Source organism: Pavona decussata, unplaced genomic scaffold (genome assembly GCF_977016875.1).
Source record: "Pavona decussata unplaced genomic scaffold, jaPavDecu1.1 SCAFFOLD_133, whole genome shotgun sequence".
Taxonomy (NCBI): domain Eukaryota; kingdom Metazoa; phylum Cnidaria; class Anthozoa; order Scleractinia; family Agariciidae; genus Pavona; species Pavona decussata.
The window spans coordinates 1,595,925-1,616,032 of NW_028145546.1; the positions used below are offsets into that span (position 1 = coordinate 1,595,925).

General features: G+C 40.0%; 1 protein-coding gene across 1 annotated transcript; it reads right to left on the reverse strand.

The window, feature by feature from the left end:
• Positions 1-15: 15 nt before the first annotated feature.
• Positions 16-14,662, reverse strand: LOC146468131 (uncharacterized). The gene is made up of 26 exons (XM_085125083.1): positions 14,566-14,662; positions 13,561-13,672; positions 11,451-11,528; positions 11,171-11,281; positions 10,917-11,073; positions 8,011-8,166; positions 7,618-7,663; positions 7,206-7,306; positions 6,879-6,935; positions 6,707-6,774; positions 6,160-6,359; positions 5,731-6,004; positions 5,551-5,607; positions 5,426-5,479; positions 5,272-5,324; positions 4,098-4,314; positions 3,509-3,748; positions 3,162-3,402; positions 2,703-2,782; positions 2,560-2,601; positions 2,346-2,412; positions 1,827-2,032; positions 1,553-1,637; positions 1,311-1,397; positions 990-1,051; positions 16-614 (listed from the first exon to the last, which is right to left on the reverse strand). Exons 2-26 carry the CDS (start codon positions 13,621-13,623, stop codon positions 309-311), a joined length of 3,108 nt encoding a protein of 1,035 aa, XP_084981209.1. The 5' UTR covers positions 13,624-13,672; positions 14,566-14,662; the 3' UTR covers positions 16-308.
• Between the last annotated feature and the right edge of the window lie 5,446 nt (positions 14,663-20,108).

A 20,108-nucleotide genomic window follows, 5' to 3' on the forward strand; every position in this document is an offset into this window, starting at 1 on the left:
CAAGACGAGTCACAATTTCATTGTAAATTACTCGACATGTTTATTTCAAAGATTACAATCTGTAAAATGCTTGCTGTGGCTACCTAAGAAAACATTAAATTATTGCAAAACACATTTACATGCTTGTGGTTAGTGGGCCTGTACACATCATTTACATCCTAAAAGCTTTGGAAATAACATTACTCTGAGTTCACTTGGGAACGCATTTCACACTAGTTTAGGAGGAAGAGACCAGCACCACATCAGGCCAATTACACTGCACATCACCCTGAGGGCTGAGTGCATCACATTTAAACTACTACTGCCGCTCAATTTGTTCCAGACCAGAAAGGCGATCCTTGGTAGCCACCCTGATGGCCCTTACTCTGTCCCTGTTTAGCCCCCTGCCCTTGCGACCCTCTCTGGGATGTACCCGGCTGTCCTGTCTCCATATGGTGGGCCATGTGATGGTGGTAGTGAGATGGTGGGTGGTGCTGTTGCACAGGTGTCATCATTGACATAAATGGGTGTCCTGTGTGAGCATAGCTGCCCAGTGGCCCATGCTGTCCTGTCATTGAGAGATTCAGTGCTGGCGGTGGAGGTGTTCCACCCATGAATCCTTTGTTGTCATTAAACTAGGAAAAAGCAGTCAGTTAACACTGTTATAACCCATTCAAATATTTCTTTTAGCCAGAAAGTTCAAATTGATCACCCAAGAGGTATGCCTCTCAGATAGATATTGGAAGATTAGTTGACATTTCACCCAAAAGTGAGATTGCATAGTATGTCTGCACACCTTTCTTAGCCTTAAACCTTTCACCCAGCAATTTTTGGAAGTAAAAAGAAAGTGAAAATGACGTTATAATCATCTCAAGGGAGTGTGACAAATGCATCCTCAGTCATGTGGGGTGGGGCTCTGACTGCCTCTCATCACACCCTCTCCCTGACTTTTATCAGTGTCTATGGGTTTTAAGTCAAAGTAAATAATTCATAAATTCAATTTTTCATACCTTTCCAACTTGTGGCTTATAAGAAGCTCCTGAGAGATCTGAAGCACTGCTTACAACTGCACCTGAAAAAAAAAAATCCAAATGTTTTAAAGGTCTCATTAAATAGGCAAAATTTATTTTGTGCTGTTATAACATCCTGTAAGTTCTTTGGAGTTTACAAAATAATGCAGAGTTAGCTTATGGCTAGTTAATTGATTTCATGTTGTAACAAGATCACATACTTACTTATGCCACGTTTGCCAAAAGTTTAAGACTTATTGTTGCAGTATATAAACAAAACAAAATTACCATTTTGAAAATATCACGCCAAATGTTACAAACCTGTATTTGATTTACTCTGTGATGGAGAAACAGATGTATGATAACCAGACTTTCCAAAGTCATGAGTTTGACCTAGATCATCATATCCTGTTGAAAGAGTAAAAAACAAATGATATTATCAAAACTATGCTAGTATTTATCAAAACCAGCTGGCACCTGGGAGGGGGGGGGGGGGGGCAACCTCACTAAGCACAGTGAGTCAAACATACAAACTAACTGTAAACATCACCAAGACAGCTTACCAGAAGCAAAATTATGAGAGCCATGTTGACCTGAGGTGTAGGCTGACTGGTACTGCGAAGCATTTCCATGTGTTTTAGTTGGCATCTGTAAAAAAAAGTAATGATATAAATAGTAGTAAATAAAAATATTAATGTGAATAATAAGAATGACTTGCAAATGTTTGTTTTTGGTGGCTGCTGGAAAGCCTCCAGAAGAAACAAATGGCATGGATTTTGCCTGTTTGAAATAGACAACTTTCTGCTCCTAAAATTAATTAAAACTACATGTTCATACCTGGTACATGGGTGTCGTGTAAGCAGGGAATCCTCCAGCCATCATCCCAGCACCAGGATAAAATGCAAGTCCACCATAATATGGTGGCATTGTAGTAGCATTGATGAATGCCTGTTGCTGGAGGTGACCCTGGGGAAGAGTCACTGTCTGGTTCAGCGATGTTGGAACAGGTGACGATGCATCTGTCCGTCCAAACTTTTGCTCCCCTGTTAATTAGGAAAAATAGCAACAATTGTATGTTACACTGTACTTCCTGGAAAGCAACAATCGGGACAAAACTTGTTAAGACAACTGCAAATTTTGTGCATAAACTTCAATCTCCCTTAAAAAGAAAACACTGCCTGGAGAGAAGCAAACCTTCACCCCCCCCCCCCCCTCCCCCTAACTCAATGTTGCTTTGAAGGCCAGATTATGGCCCAGCCTTTTTCTCAGCAGTAGACCAACATTGATGAGGTCAGCAATATTTTAATGTTTAAAGAAAATTCCGCCCAAGTATCACAGTACACTGTGCATGCTTACCATGGAAGTTTGTAGAGAGGCCATCCCTCCCTGCTGCTTGGAAAGCAGGTATGTCATAATAAGGAGACTGAAAAACAAAAAATCAAGAGATTGGTGACAATAAGTAACCAACTAATCATAAAGAGGGAGTAATTCCCCTCTTTGCTTGTCTACGATATTAACAACAAGGACACTGTACAGTAGTAAGACACAAACATTTACTACAACACAATACCATTGGGAGTCTCTGAAGATCATCATAGCCATATGGTAAGGGCTGTAGGAAGAAAATAAACAGAAATGTATATAAGTTGACTTAAAAGCTCCTCTCAACACGGATGTTGTAGAATAATACATTCGACAATGTTCACTACTTACATAGGCATGAATGAGGCCTGCTTGCTGCATGCCATAAAGAGTGTTCAGTGGTAGCACACCTGGGGGCAATGATGGTTTGGCTACAAAAAAATGTACATACCAAGTACACATTATACTTAGAAATAGAGAGTAGGAAAAGTGGGTAGCCCTAACCTGTAATCAATATTTCTCACAACCTTCAATATGAATAACAAAGGCCTCTGGATCTTTCAAAATAAGTTTTTTTTTGCCTCTTCTCCAATTTGCATGTTAATGCTGAAAAGGCACTTCCAAGAAAATGTTCAATAAGCGTACATGCAAATGGCTATCAGCCCCAACTTCTTTCCAGGAAAATAACTAAACTCAGTGGTTTCCCACAGTGCAGCAACACCTTTACCATAAGGTCCACAAAAGTGTGGGTAAAACAAAGAAGTATTCAGATGCTAGGGAAGGGTTTGGTAAAGCCATACAAAAACTTACTAGTGTGCGAGAGTGGTTTGCCTGTGCCAGACATGGTGACTGTAGTGAAGCCAGAGGATGAAGTACTGGTTGTCTGGTTTATGTTGTGGGGCACAGTCACCCCAGGAGGTGGATGAAGAGGCTCTACTGAGGACAATTCAGTTCTCGCCACACTTGTTGCCATGGTAACACTGCTCAGTGAACTGGTACCCAGCTTATCTTTTGTCGATGACACTGAGGTTTGGGGGGTCACGTGATGCTTCTGAAAATGAAACGTTACACGCTGTCAGAGCCTCCAACAAAGCAAAGTGAAATAATAACATAGTTGTTCCATTGCAGCCTTAATAGTTTAATCCATCTCACTGTACCTGATAACCCCTCGACTCCAGGCTTATGTCCTTCTGCATTGCTGGAGGAAGTGTTTGTCTCAGTGGCGACGAGGAACCTGTTTGGCTGTGGTTCACTGTATTTAATGATGGTGATGGAATGCTGGATGATTGATGGCCGGGAGAAGATTTCTGCTGGTCAGCAGAGAGAGGTGGTTTGCTAGGGATGGAGTTCTCTCTTGATTCCAACTGAGACAGGAGAATTGGCTCTGGTGTGATTGACTAAAACAAACAACACAAACAGAGAATTTAAAACTTAAAATTTGACATACAGGGTAGGTCAAAGGGGAAATATGGCAAGCTCTCCCAGCAGTTTTAATTGTCAAAACCTCCCAATTATTGTTTTGCGGCATAAAATTATTCCCAATTATAAGCCCCCTCTCCCAATCTCCCTCTCCCCGGCCAATATCTTTTAGACTGCGCAAAAATACCTTTAAATAAGTAGGCACCATCCTGAATTTCTTGGGCGATCCCAAGATGTGCAGAATGTATGTGCAGTAGCAAAAGGACTTAATATTATGAATTAGTGCTAAAAATAAAACAAGAATTGTCGTAAAGGATTTCAACATACCTTTGTCACTTGAGACACAGTAAGTGCCTGCTGTTGGCTCCGGGGAGATGGATGCTGGAAATGCCGAGGAGAGCTCTCTTCTAATGATGTCAGACTTGATCCAGCTGATGTAGAGGTTGCTATGGTAACAGGAGTGGTAACTGGCGAGGATGGCAGGCTTGTCACAACATGCTGTGATGGTAGTGGTGGGCTTGGTGACTCGCTGCTGCTGGTTGAACTATAGTAAAATATTTCAGTTAATAATGGTAATAGGACTGAGTGGAGTCCAATTCAGTCTGTAATCATACGAGTGATTAACAAACTCGGATGACCGCGCAGCAGAAGTTCCATTTGTTTAATCATGAATATGATTACAGACAGAATTGGACCCCACTCAGTCTTGTTACCAATAATCATAACTCTAACAAAACTTTAACTTTTTGGTGAATGAATAGAGGACAACAGTTGAGTTAAGTTACAAGATGGATTGAACTACAGCGTGAGCAAATGACACGTACTTTCTAATTACACCAGGCATGACACGTAAACTGTCCAATTAATGCAAAAAATGGGTCCTGCTGATAACAAACAACATTCGAGAATTTTGTTACAGTCATGATTAAAAGAATAATGGTAACATTCAGTCACTTATTACAATAAAGTATCATTATGATCAATTACCATACCATACCACAACTTTTATTTAATAATATACAAAATCAGTTTTAAAGTAATAGCTTGTGAGGTCGCATTACAACTTGTTAAATATGATTCTAATACTTAGTAATACTAATAACACTAAAACTACAAAATAATAATTATACAGTCTACTGGACAATAAAAATACCATCCCTGTCTCTAAATGCTTGTCTGAGGTAATTCAAAGTTTTTCAGTGTGTGCATTCATCAAACTCTCCTTACATACCTTACCGTGTTGTTAGCATTTCAAACATGTGACGTTAAAGCATTCCAAATAATGGATCCTCTCTGTGCAATTGAATTTTTCATGTAGTAGGTGATGAAGAGTGATACAACAAGTTTGTGGCCATTCTTTAGACTGTACTTAGTATGCCTGCCTGTTAACAAAATTTGTCACATATGACGGTTTCATTCCTTATTTCATAGACTTCAGCTTATGTGCAGTGAAAGGAGACTCCTACTTCACTTCTTTGAGTAATGTTATATATGAAATCACCTTTGTTCTTCAGATCTTGTGTCCTCTATCACTGGTTGAGGTGCAGGGAATTCCTGTTGAATGCAGTGCAAACATTACCAGTAAACTACAATAGCAACAGAAATCCTCTGAAGCAAATATCACAACAAACTAAACATCAGATGGAATAACTCACCTCCTTTTTCCGAGGGCTACTAACAGAATCACCACCAAACTCCAAATTTCCAAACTGAAATTACAACAAAATTTATCATGAACGATTTCGTCAGCGGAAGACTATTTCAAATTAAAAGCACTTACCTGCACGTCAAGACTGTCATTCATTGATCCCGGCATCTCCACAGCTTGAACAGGAATCTGTCAACAACAAAACACACATAATTCATGAAAAATGTTTCCAAATTTCTCAAGATCTACTACTTTCAAGTAACTCATTAACACTAACATCACATATATGTCACGTCTCACACATCAAGGTACCTGGCTTTTTGGTGCTTTCTTTGGTCTGCTAGGTCGTGGCTGTCTCTGAGGCTGAGCTTGCATTGTTGTCAGTGAATCCTGAGGTGATGCTCCAATAGAGGAAGACATGATCACTTTGTCAAACAGCTTACTAATGGTGTCTTGATGGTCACGCAAGGAATGAAGCTCACCCGGGAGTGGAATGCGGGGCATTGGCAGTTCAACTCCAGAAAACTTGTCTTTACTTCCAGGCTGGTTTGTAGCCAGTTTAGCATGTATTATCGCCATGTCAACACTTAAGAAAGGAAATTAAATCACACCAGTGAGGCACAAGTATCACTAAGGACCACGACACTCTAGTCACATTTACATCAATTATAATGAATCCTGTTTACAACGCAAGCTGTAAAAGTTTCCTTGGACTCTCAAGAAAAATAACATCAAGATTACCTCTCAATACTGTGGGCAGGGTTATCAGGAGCCTTCTGTCTGGTGTCTGCAGTGAGTGCAGTAGGTGCAGTTGAGCTACTGATTGTCTGTGGGTCCACATCCCATGATGACACCACAGCACTGTCTGAACTAACTGGCCATGACTGAGAGTCAGCTGCAGCACTGCTAAACAGTGCATCGTTGGTGTTTGACGACAAAGACTACAAAACAAAGTCAACACACATAGCTTTTAGCCTTTCTTTCTTATTGTATGTTAAATTTACTAAGAGACATCACACTCAGATTTCCCCTTTTTACCACATGAACAATCATCATCATTATTATTTGAGATTTTCACAGCAACAGGTCTTGCAGCTGGCGTTTACTAGGGTGCCAAGCAACAACCAGTAGTTACCTAAGTAAGGCACTGTAGAACTTAAGGATAATCATTCCTTCCTTGACTAATAATACTAGTTGATCCTAACAACGCTGACTTATGAAATAGCCCAATTGGCATGTGCACTCTGATCATCGTCATTGTCATCATCGTCATTTCAATTAGTCTTACCTGTTCCACCGGATTCCATTCTTCAACCCCCCATTCTTCTGTTGTTGGTGGTATTATCTCTGCCGTGTCTGTTTGTTAAAAACATGTGCTCGTTAGAAAATTGGCACACTGGAAACTTAAGACCTCACACTACCTATAACTAGTGACCAACATCTCAATTCTCCTGACTCACCTCCTGTTTCTGTTTGTTTTGTAGTATCATCTTCATTATCTCCCCACATCTCTGTACCTATTCAAACCACAAACACTGCAGTGATCAAGAACATTACACAAAGTATCAAGTCTTTGTATTTAGAATATGATGTAACTATAAAGTACCCATCTTGCATAACCTACAGGCAGGCACAAATTAAAAAAAAAAAGGCAATGAAAAAATAAGAAAGGAGAGGGAAGTACAATACATCCCCTTGTCTAGTGTTTGCACTGCTGAGCTGCCTTCTTTCTTTCTATCACATTTCCTACCACAGAACATGCCTGCAGTCCTATTATTATGACTTACCATTCACTGTTGGTCCATTGGCAGTTGTCGCACTTGATGTATTCCTGTTTCCTCCACCAAATCTGTTAGGTCGATCTCGGCCACGAGATTGGAATGATCTCCTAAGAATTGGATGAAAAAGTTTTCTGTAACCAAAAATTCCAAAACATACAGAGAAAGTGCACCTTCCAGTCACTTATTTTCTTTCAACAACAAACTTTTGCATTCACTTTATTCTCTTAAACACTACTGTTAATCTGACTGTCCAGAAATGAGACCAAATGCCCGAACATTTGATGTATTCACAGGCTTCCAATGCATTATTTTTTAAGTGGAGAATATTACAAATGAACATTACTGGGAGAACTTATGATACCCATGTGTTATTGGTATTACATTCTAAGTATAACACAGTCACTAAAATAATGGTTACCCTGGTCTTCCTCCTCCTCCTCTGCCACCACGCCTTGGAGGACCACCTAACATGACAACAAACAAATTCATTATTTTAGTGAGAAAAATAAGACACAATAGTTTTTGAGCTACCAATAAGGTTACATTGAGATAACAAGTTTGGGTTGAATAGAGAAAATCCATGGACAGTTTCTGGAATTTTCAACAACAACAAAAATTGGCTAAATGTAGAATGCCCCAGTTGTTAAATCATCTTAGCTGGACTGGCCAATGGCTTTCTATATACCACTCTTAAAATGAACTACTTTTCAAGCTTGGAAAATAAACTTCTAAAATTTTGTGATCTTGCAGGTTTTCATTGGAACATAAGAATACCGTAGCATGAAAATAGTCATTAGGAAGGCATTCAAACCTCTGCCACCAGGTTTGCGATCATTCCATCTGTCTTCCCTTGAGCCTCTTCCACGTCCACTTTCTCCTGTATTTCTGTCATTGTTGTTAACTATCCCATTGTTCTTTTGATCCTTGTCTGAAATGTTGTTTTGGTCTCCAGACTGTCGATTCCTCCCTAAGCACCACACAGGAAAAACAGACAGAATGATATATACAACTTCCTTCATTAAAATAGAATGTAAAATAAATGATGAAACATTCATGTACAACAATGAGACCAACAATATTGTTTGCACAGAGGGAGGCTTTATTGAAACTAAACACTAATACCAATTCCCCTCCCCCCCACAAGAATGCGACAGAACGAGTGGCCTAATGACAATAACAACCTCTCTGCCTGCTACAGAGGAGGGGCAACAGAGCCATTGAAGGGAGAGAACCATCCCCTTGGCATTAGAGCAATCACAAAACACCCGAATAAGTTCTCCTGGAAGATCAGCAGAAAAGGCCCAGGAAAGGAAACGAAAGAGAAAGGAGTGACCTTGGTTTGTATTATATAGGGGAACACCTGTGGCCTGGAATCTAGCAGGAAACACTGAAATAAACTGACGTTTGGGAACACAGGGGTTTTGTTAAGAGCAGCCACCAGGCAAATTGACCACCTGTGAACACAACAATGCCCAGCTGCTTTTAACATCTCAAACAATGTTTTCAATTAAAGAACATATCCAAGTTAACTATCCTGCCCGGGAGCAATAAACTCTTGCCCAGCTGTTCAAAATCTTAATGAAACCCCTGAGGACAGGGAGGAAGAACAAACAGGGGGGAATAACTAGGAGCTGGCCGGATGGGCTCACACATAACAAAATTCATAAAGCATGTGAACCAGCAAGTTTTAACATCAGTGGGTCAACTTTAAAAGCATCAATAGATTGAGTGTTACAAAATGTGTATTGGAAGGTTCAAGTAAAATGCCAGCCTATCTAAAATGCTTATTAAAATGTACAGTACCGCTCAAAAGTAAGTTACCAGTCTCGTCTCGTTTCTCGCGAGACGAGAATCTCGTATCGCGAGACGAGAATCTCGTATCGAGAGACGAGAGCCTCGTCTCGCGATACGAGAGTCTCGTCTCGCGAGAATCACTGAAGCGGAAATTTTGGAATATTACCGAGTTTCTCGCGAGAAGAACTAATGACTGAATTTCTCGCGCACTTGTCTTGTGTTGCTTTTATTTACACTGTATACCGTTTTTAAAACGGCCTGTGCCAACGGTGGTTGATTCCGTCGACAAGTAAGTTCGAATTATCAGAGCTTATGTGATTCGAAACAATTTTGTCTTCATTCAGTTCAAAGGTTTCGATTCGCGCACAGTGTAAGAGATGACTTATTTCTTCCGTCACTTCGAAGGTTTCGTTTTAGCGAGCTCGCCGACATATCAATTTGCAATTGAAACTTTCCCGCACACACAATTCCTACATAAAAAAATCCCAGCCTTATTAAAGTCAAGTTCTGTGCCTGTATCTATTAAACAGTTTTTTGAAATAATAACCCTGACACTTACAATGTTTTTCAATTTCACTGCAGTTCGAATTTGCATACATGTACATGTATCGTGCTTTGCAAAACGCTATTGAATCGAACTTCTTTGCGGTTGCAAAGGCTTTTTCTGCCAAGAAAAAACAAAGTTGTGTATAAAGAAAATCGAAAACAGAAACGTTGTTGAAGAGCTAGCGTAAAATGCGTAGTTCTAGTTCAGAATTGATTTCAGTTTATCGTGCACCGAATTTGCATATCGACAACGCCAAGATGTCAAAGGTTACCGCGCCGCGCTTACGGAGTTCGCTGGCTAAAGGAGAGGTGTGTTGTTTATCGATAGCGTAGTTTGCTACAGGTCGCATGATTTAGCGAAGCTAACCGAGGAACATTTTTTCTAAAACAAAGCGGCTTTGGAGATATTTATTACAACATTTGCCCTCGGGGAAAGAAGCTTTTTTTCCGAAGATTTGTTATGTTGATTGCCTTTTATGTTTATGTTATAAACTTATCCCTATTAACGATTAGCAATAACCCGCAAAGTCGTCGCTCGATTGACCCTTACATTTTAGCCACAACCCATTATTGAAAAGTAACAGATAGGTTTTTTAAATGCAAATCACATGTAAGTTTTCGTATATTTGTTTCACGCCTATGTAATACGCAAATAATCTCTAGCGCACGTACAACAGAGGCCGCAACTGTCTAACTGGTCATCACCAGCTCTATAAAGTGTATGTGTTTGTGGGTTTGGTTTTTTTTTTCTAAATCCCTGAGAGAATAAAAGATATAATAACATACACAGCATTTACAATCTCTTCTACACGAAGACGCTTTATTAGGTTCTGCAAATTTATTAGCTCCGATAACCCAACGTGCCACCTCCGAATAAATGCGCAATGACAGATTGATCAGTTCGCTTATCTTTGCAGCCGTCGTTCGCTTACATCGTTGAATCGCTCTGTAATAAATCACAAAGTACAGTGTATATACAAACACATTAAGTCCTGGATCAAGTCGCTTAACAAACCAAGCTCGATTTTGTTTGCAACCTGGTTCACGATCGATAAGCTTGCGACCGAACTCCATAATTCAGCTTGCTGCGTGACAAGGGCGTCCTGCCGTATCAACAACACCGACACTCAACTTGATATTCTCGCGAAACTCTTGCGAGAAAAGTCAAGCCTAAGTAAATGTACTTACAGTTTTTTCACCCTCTCGCGAGACGAGTTTCTCGTCTCTCGAGACGAGAGTCTCGTATCGCGAGACGAGAATCTCGTATCGCGAGACGAGAATCTCGTATCGCGAGACGAGAATCGCGTCTCGCGAGAGGGTGGTAACTTACTTTTGAGCGGTACTGTAATTTACTGTAGATGTTAAAAGTTGATGCACCTTTGCCTCTGGGTTGTCGTGGTCCTCCCGTTTTAGATGGCGCCACTGTAGGCGTCTGTGTTGGAGCTGTCTGTGATGTAGAAATGATGGAATCAATACCCTGCGTCACAGGGGTTTGATGCTTCTTCTTTTTGTTTGTTCTCATCACCCATTCACTCTGCACGAGAAAAACAAAAAAGTTGTCATTACTTTTTTTTTGTTAATTGTTTAAACCTTGAGACACCTTTTTCAAATGAAAATCAACTGCAACCTACCTGATCTTGCCGTCCCTCTAACAGAGCATTAATTGTGGCTTCTGTGTCAAAATTATAATCATGCAAAGCAATGCTCACTTCCTCATCATTGAAACCTGTGACATCAGCCACCTAAGGGAGACATAACAAAAAGTTAGGCAAAGTAATTAGCCACAGCCAGAAAGTAACCCGGATTCTGGACCGCCAAGAAGCCCAGAGTATCACTACTTCCTCTCAACTTGTTGGTGCCCATTTACACAACTTGGTAATACTTCAACATGCACACAAAACAGTACGCTACCTGTCTGATCTTTTCTCTCACTGCTTTGGAGTCCTCTGTATTTAGAAGCTGTGCATATCTGATCTGTTCTGCAGTAGGCTACAAAAGGAAAAAAAAAGTACTTTAACCTTATTCATTATCTTTGTGAGAAGCAAGTAATCCTTACCCAACAAAATTTTACTGGATTTACTTGGTAGAGTACTGCAGCCCTTATTAAAGGACAATAGGTTTTAAAATCCTTTTACAACAACTTTGTGGGTAAGACCTAACAACTCTTCTGTCCAAAAAAAGACCAAACTCTTTAAAAATTTCAATATCATTGTAAACTCTACAGCTGGTTAAAATGAACTACACTGTTTTCCAGTCATATTAATTTTGCCCTCATCTATTAATAATTGGCACTTATGTCGGGGCGGTGCAAAATTACAAGATGTTTTCTCAAGTACAAATGATATTGTCTACATGTATGTTTGTTGTGAATAGTTCTAGGTCATGTTCTAGGTTCACTTGTGTAAAGGGCAGACAGTTCATGTTACTTGATCAAAGCCTGAACTTGAATTTCTTCAACGTTTTACATATAGTACCCATGTGGATACGGATGTCATGTGAGAATAAGATTATAAATTCATCCAAATTACATATTAAAGTATAACCTGTAAGTTAACATCCGAATGGTAAGCATACTGTCGGGAATCAGAGGCGAGATTCATGAAGTCCTCCTAAGTTACGATACATCCTACGTATTGTTTCTTAACAATAGCCTATTGTTAGTCCAAAGATAGTTTTTGAGAGGCTTTGTGAATCCGACCCCAGGTTTTTTTCTTTGCAATCCTTATGACAAACTGGTAACAGCTTTGGCAAAAGGATGGTAAAATGACCATGTTTGTCCAGCTTCAAAGTTAACTGAAAGGCTCAGTGGAAAAAAGGTTGGTAGTGATTTAGCCTGACCATCCCAATTTCTCTACAATAGCTCTGACTTGGAATGCTGAGCAAATTCCCCATTTTGGAAGTTCCTCTAATTTGGAATACATAGAGAAAGTTCCTTTTTAGCCTTGAGGCATGAATTTGATGACTTACCGGTAGCTTAAAACTTTAAAACTCAAAAAAACAAACAAACAAAACCAAGGCCTGTTACTTGGTTTATTCTTTTTGTTTTGGTTCAAGTAGACAAGAAAATAGATCATTTGTGCTTTAGTTGGGCAGGTTCATGCAGTTCAGCCTGTCAAATGCACCTTAAAGCCTTCTAAAGTTGTGATTAAAAGTTGGTTCATTTTAGTTTAATCCTACAATATTGATGGCCAACAGTTTATCAGTTTTTATACTGCTATGTGTCACCCTTAGTAAATAAAGTTGATCCATCTAATTCGTTGAATTTTGGCCTTACAGGCATCAAATTCATACAAAACTTAGCTTTCTAACATGATAACCAGTCTGTATGCCAAATTAAAGTTAGTTCAGAGAAATTTGGATTAAAGGCCAAGTATCACTTATTCACTAATGCAATTTTTACATCAAGCCCAAGGTTCAACTGCTCATGTATTTCACAGGTGGTACCAGTCTTCTAGTGAGGAACTTGTCAACCAATTTTGAATTCAAGTGCAATTATATAGGTTCAAAGTTGATCGAATCCCTGTACATTTAGTACAATTTAAGCCATATCTGACCCCCAAGATGGCATCAGACATGGTCAAATTAGCCTTATTATCAACTCAGTCTCAACAATTTTACTTGCTCTTGCAAAGATGGGTAACAACAACAATGATGTACATTTTCAGCACACACGTTGCAGAATTAAGATTAATTTAACTCATTTATTTCATATTAATATTCTCATTTTGGATATACTAAAAGCACCTTCACTGTTCCACCTTTAAGATGTAGTGGTGGGCAAAAAAAAAAGACCTAATAACTTTACGTGCTTCATAGAAGCTTACAATAGTTACATTTGGGTTCAGAGTATCATGCATGACTGCAAATGTCAACTTTTAAAATCTTATACACAAAAGCAACTGTTATCTGACATGGTAACTATACCAACAAGAATGGTGTACACTTTACTTCATTTTATGCTAATGCAAACCAGGGACTGGGGTCTGTGAATTAAACTGGAATTACAAAAGCAGGTATTTACCTTTTTGGCAGTTATACCATCTGTGTGTTTAGGCTGGGTGGTTGTTGTTCCTCCTCCTTTCATATTCCTAGTTCCCTATCTATACAGTATATACAAAGTATCTACAACCTTCCTGCAACAGAACAAAGTAAACAAGGACATGCAGTAAATGAAACGTTAATTTTTAAAAATAAAGTGATCAAAATAATATTATAACGATTCCTTGCAAATTGAGCCCAATTCGGAAGAAAGTCGTTGTGAAAACGGAAGTAGAAGTGCATCTATATACGTCAATGGCATATATTTAACAGTTCACCTTCCAGCTTGTGAAATAAGCTAATTGGTCTCTTAGACTTATTTTTTTCTCGCCTTAAATAAGAAAAGAACTAGTGTGTTTTAACGGCCGATTACAAAAATAAGAATGTCAGGTGTGTCTAGTCAACAGAAAATAGCAACGAACTACGAATGAGTCAGAATCCAAAATGGTGAATGACTGCTTATACAAGAAACTCCACCAAAACGAATAATCGCAAAACGTCCAACTTTCCAGGGGTTTATACTCAGTAAATACATCCTTTTCACCGACATCTATACGAAACAAAGCTTGCCACGTTTCTTGACCGTAAAAATATCGTTCAAACCATCCACGATGAAGGACAACTTCGTTGCTCCCATAGCATTTCTTTACATGTAAGCTTACATGTGCCGATCGCTGGTTACAAATTCTCGTTTCGTCGTTCCTCGCTGAAGACCACAACATTTTGATGTGCATACGACATTCAGGTGTACATATTTCCCATTAGCATTTCTTCTTATTCCACAGCAAGGCGAAATAATCAGAAAACGGGAAGAGTTCTTGTACGTGCTTCCTGCGACGAATTAGCTAAACCCAGGGTGTACGACAAAAATGCAACAATATTTCCTCGCCTGGCGGCCGTAAAACTTCAGATCCATGTCAAATACTAAAGTTTCACGCTGAACACTCCACTAATGCGTTCAAATACGCGAACAAGAAGAAATACTTACGTGAAATGTGGCTCTAAATTAGAAACGAAAAGTTTTGCCGCTGCACTAGATATGCAGGACACAATACATGCGTTTCGCGATGTGTTGAGTAGAGATCACGTGCTACATCATTTTGGCGCGCTCTTGCGGGAAACTGGGACCAAATCTGGAAAATTATCAGGGGATTTCTCTCAATTCCCGTGGATTTCCACTTTTCGCAACGCTTCGTCGTATAAAACTAATAAGCAATCAATTCGAAACTGCACGTCCCCCTCCCCTCGTGCGTTTGAACTTTTGAAAACGGGCTTGTTCAAATTCCCGCCCCGCGGGCCAAAATGCCGTTGAAATGCCCTACCCTTAGCGCCGAATTTGACGGTCAAATACCCATTCCGGTAGAACCAATGTTCCAATTTTTATTTGGGGTATACACTATTTGGATTGTTAAGAACTGATCTATTTGCAGTCATAAATACCATCTCAAACACTGCAATTTTTTTGGAGACCCTTTTTGATGAACCAATCCCTCTCACATGTAAGATTTTCCTTAAGGCTTGTTTCAGTCCTCACTTAACTACCTTAATGTTTCCTCTTTTTCTTCTTCTTTTTGCATCCTTAGCAATTCAAGATATGCTTCAGGGCCGTACATAGCGGAGGGCGGGGGAGCAGAGGGGGCAGCTGCCCCCGCCAGGAAAACTTTTCTTTTTCTAACATAGTGTTTGAGTTTGCCGAGCTATTTCTTGTAGCTATTTTAGTCCGAAATCACAAGAAAATCGACTAATTCACTGAAAAAAAATTCCTTAAACGTGAATTCCAAATAATTGTTTTGGAAAATCATTCCAGGCAAAAGCCAGTACGACTTTTCTTATGAAAATAATAGTTTTGTAGTCAGTAGGCTGCCTGTGGCTTAATAGTTGGTGTGTAAATAAAGAGTGACAAGCCTACGCCACTCCCTGGAGTGGGTTTTAGCCTTTTTAAATCTAGCTTACACGAGTATGTTTTTCATATTTGTTTTTAAAGCCTGCGTTACTCCCAAGTATTTGTAGCGGGTTTGGACGATTTGATAGAGCCTTGGATTTAACCATCTTATGTTCAACATCACAGATCATTTATGCCTAACGAGTTTTGATTTTCCTCTTTTGAATTCTCTTCATTTTGAATATGACCTCTTATTCTGTGTGTTCAACTATTTAAAGACGAAGCTGTTTTATGCCACACAGGGCATTTCAGCTGGGTTTGGTTTGGCTCGTTTACTTGCGTGATGGTTTAACTGCTTTTCTTGTTGAGATTTGTGTAACGTTAGGACAGGAATTAATCATTGCTCTTATCGTGCAATGAGCTTTCTGTAGTTGTCGTAATTCCTGGCCCTGCTCTTAGTTTTTGTCACAAGGTGTTGTGTTTCTTGCCACGGTTGAAGGTTTTTTGGTTCTCTGGTAATCGTTGTAGCGTATTATAGGGCTATGCAACGTGTCACAGTAACAAAAGGCTTGAATTGTACGTAAATCACGACTTTGTTTTTGCAAATGCTTTGCCTCACTGTTACAGTGCATTGGCATTGTGGGAGCTCAGTGATTTTCTCCCTTTGTTTGCGCAGTACATCGACTCTGTTTTGAATTTACCATTACTGAGTTGAGAATTGCCATAAAAAAGTCATGTCATTTTTAAATAGATTGCAATATACTTGTTAGACGGGCTCAGGTCGCCAGCTGGCTTGGCTCTCTCACGTTCTGCAAGGATTTTCCTTTTCCTCGATCGTCTTCTATTATTTGGGTGGAAAATTATTTTTTTTAAAAAAACAGTTTTGCGCAGAGGCGCCTTAAAGCTCCTTTTTTTTAGCTCCAAAAATCGGACCTGATTGGCTACGGATACCCAGTACCGACGATAACAGGTTCCGTGTGAATAAGAGACCAATCCCGGCTCGGTTTTTGTACGGGGTCAATTTGGAACCGGTCCGATCTCGGCAAATTAAACTGGGCTATCCCTAACCAGCCTAGCCCATGTACTCGGCCCTAAATAACATTAATTCTTGAAGTCAGTGCTGCCATGCAATCAGCGCATAGCAAAAGTTACACTATAATTATCCACACAGTAAAAGAAAAATCTACAAGGAAACTATAGGGCGTGTGGGGTTTCGTATTAAGGAAAAGAATGTTGATGTGTGTTGATGATTCCACTGTCATTTTCTGATCGTGTTAGTGTAAAGCTCAGAGAACAATTAACAAAAAGGTAGGGGAGGTGGAGAGAGAGATGAATCCTGTAGGAATCGCAACTTAAAGCGCCAGTGAAAAATCTAGTGTCATGGAATCTCATCACAAAAAATCGGCCCAACATAGAGTCAGGAAAGAGCTCTGGAGACCAGTACCCATTGAGCGCTACTTTAATTAAACAGAGTAGCGGGTAAAAGGCCCGTATAAAGGCAGATTCGTATACACCATATTTTTCCTGGAGTCACGATTTCAACGGAGTCGTTTCTTTTGCGTTCACTTGTCGCCTTTAGTTTTTATTCGTTTCTTTCAATAAACCCTAATCATACCTTTTATTAGGGGTATAGAATGGTAAAATCCGAGACCCGCCGAGACGCCGAGACCTTCATTTAAAATCCGAGACCGAGACTTAACTACTTTTTCTAAATCCGAGTCCGAGACGTCGCGATGTAAAACGTGTTTTTTTCTAACACTGCCGAAAGGCATAGTACGGCAATTTACGAGCAGAATTTATCCAAGCTTACATGTTTCACAGAAGCTGCAGAAGCGATTGTGATGTTGAGCCGTTTTTCAAGATTATTGTTTGTTGTCAGTTTAGGACGGTTAATTCAGACTTAAGCGGGACTCCGATATTCAAATTTCAAAATGCGAGAATCCGAGACCCGTTTTATTTTTTACAAGCTCGAGATTCCGAGACTCCAGTTTGATACGCCGAGATTTCGAGACCCGCCGAAAATTTGCCGAGACCCATTATTTTTCAAGGATCATTCTATACCCCTTTCATTCCAAACGGAATTCAAACAAACTTTGTTCACACTAATTGCTCGACGTAACAGTATCAATAAAAAAACAAATTAGGCTGTATGGCGCGTTGTAATGCACGAAAAATTAAGTTTTTAGCATATTATATATACAAATTTACCAGTATTCGAGTCTGAAAAGTTATTCATTCAGATTAACGGTTGACTCAGATCTTGGTTTACGAACGAAAGTAAGTGCTGTTCAATTCACAAACTTGAAAGTCACCAGTGAATCCATCGCCACCATCCGCCCTCCGTGATTTAATATATCAAAGAAAGATAAGTTTTTTTTTATTTTAAGCAATTGTTGTTGTTGTTGTTATCCAGCTTTAAAAGTTTAATTTTTGAGTATAATACAATGCATATTGCAGGCTAACCGTCTTGGTTTTCTTGGATTTCGCTTGGCGTCATTTGCAAGTGTCCTTATTCTTGACCAAGAAGGCACACTGGTAAACGTAAATGACACTCTGCATCAAAAGATTTAAACCGCGGAATTGCATGATTCGCGTCCTTAAAGAGCCAACTCTGCGGGAGCAATTGTAATGTTTGCTACGGACTCGATTAACGCAGCACATGACGTGTTTCGACCGCCTGGATCCTCAGTTCCAAAGAGAAGGACGGTCCTCTAAATAATAAAACATACTGGAAACGTGCAGCCCGTGGGCTGTCTCAGGTCTCTTCTTTAGTCTACAAGAATCGCCAGCACATCCCATGTGACAGTCTCGAGCGTGATGCACAACAGCAGGTTTTCCTTTAAGAGTTTCTATAAAAAAGTGTGTTTTTGTTCGATCTTGTGCTGATTCAGGTGCATGGCCAAATTCTTGTTGATAGTTTTAATTGGATGTTCTTTGCTCGTGTGAACAGTGACAAACGGTTTTCCCTGTGGCATACAAAAACGACAACAAAACAGACAGAATAATAAAACAGAGCTAAAACATGCTGTTGTGCATCACGTTGAAAAGAACGAATATCAGACTATGTATGAAGTACGTACAGGAAAGAATGGCAAACTAGAGGCGCTTTCCATTTGTCCGAACTAGCTGGCCAAAGACTGGTTATTCTGCTGAATAAAAGCACAGTTTTCAAGAACTGGCTCCGGTGCTAGACCTTCAAGCTCCTTCAAAATGGGGCAAACCATTTCCAAATTCTGCATTATGAAGAATCTTTAGAGCTAACTCTTCAAAATTTCTTGTTCTATTTTCAAACTGATTGGCCAAGCCGGTCAGTTCTGGCAAATGGAAAGCACTCTTAGTATACAAGGAAAAAATCAGCGCTTTAATAACAACAATAAAAGATTGGGAAGAAAGAGTACTGGGAGATATTAGTGACGGGGATCCGGGAAGACCTTCATGGGAGTTTGAAAGTGGCGATAAGGAACTATTTCAGGTACCCAGGCTCCAATATTGACCAATATGAGTACCCAGGGATCAATGCTTGCCAAAATGGGTACCCAGGGACCAATATTGCCTAATATGGAAACCCATGGAACGATATTGGCCAATATGGGTCCATGGGTACCCATATTGGTAAATATAGGTACCCAGGGACCTATATTTGCCCGTATAGGTAACCATGCACCTATATTGGCCAATGTGATAGGTACCCATGCACCCATATTGGTCAATATGGGTCCAAGGGTACCAATTTTGGCCAATATGGCTCCATGGGTATCAATATTGGCCAATATGGGTACCAATGGACCCATATTGGCAAGTATTGATCCATGGGTGCCCATATTGGTCAATATAGGTACCCAGGGACCTATATTTGCCCGTATAGGTAACCATGCACCCATATTGGCCATTATAGGTACCCATGCACCCATATTGGTCAATATGGGTCTATGGGTACCAATATTGGCCAATATGGGTCCATGGGTACCCATATTAGCCCGTATAGGTAACCATGCACCCATATTGGACAATATAGGTACCGATGGACTCATATTGGTCAATATGGGTCTATGGGTACCAATATTGGCCAATATGGGTAGCCATACACCCATATTGGCAAGTATTGATCCCTGGGTACCCATATTGGTCAATATTGGAGCCTGGGTACCCATATTGGACTATGTTGGTCTATGGGTATCCATATTGGCCAATATGGGTCCATGGGTACCCATATTGGCCGGTATAGGTAACCATGCACCCATATTGGACAATATAGGTACCGATGGACCCATATTGGTCAATATGGGTCTATGGGTACCACTATTGGCCAATATGGGTCCATGGGTACCAATATTGGCCAATATGGGTAGCCATACACCCATATTGGCAAGTATTGATCCCTGGGTACCCATATTGGCCAATATTGGAGCCTGGGTACCCATATTGGACTATATTAGTCCATGGGTATCCATATTGACCAATATGGGTGTATGGCTACTTATATTGGCCAATATTGGTCCCTGGGTACCTATATTGGCCAATATTGGTGTATGGCTACCCTTATTGGCCAATATTGGTATCTGGATATCTATATTGGCCAATACGTTACCATGGGTGCCTATATTGACCAACACTAGTTCATGGGTACCCATATTGACCAATATTGGTCC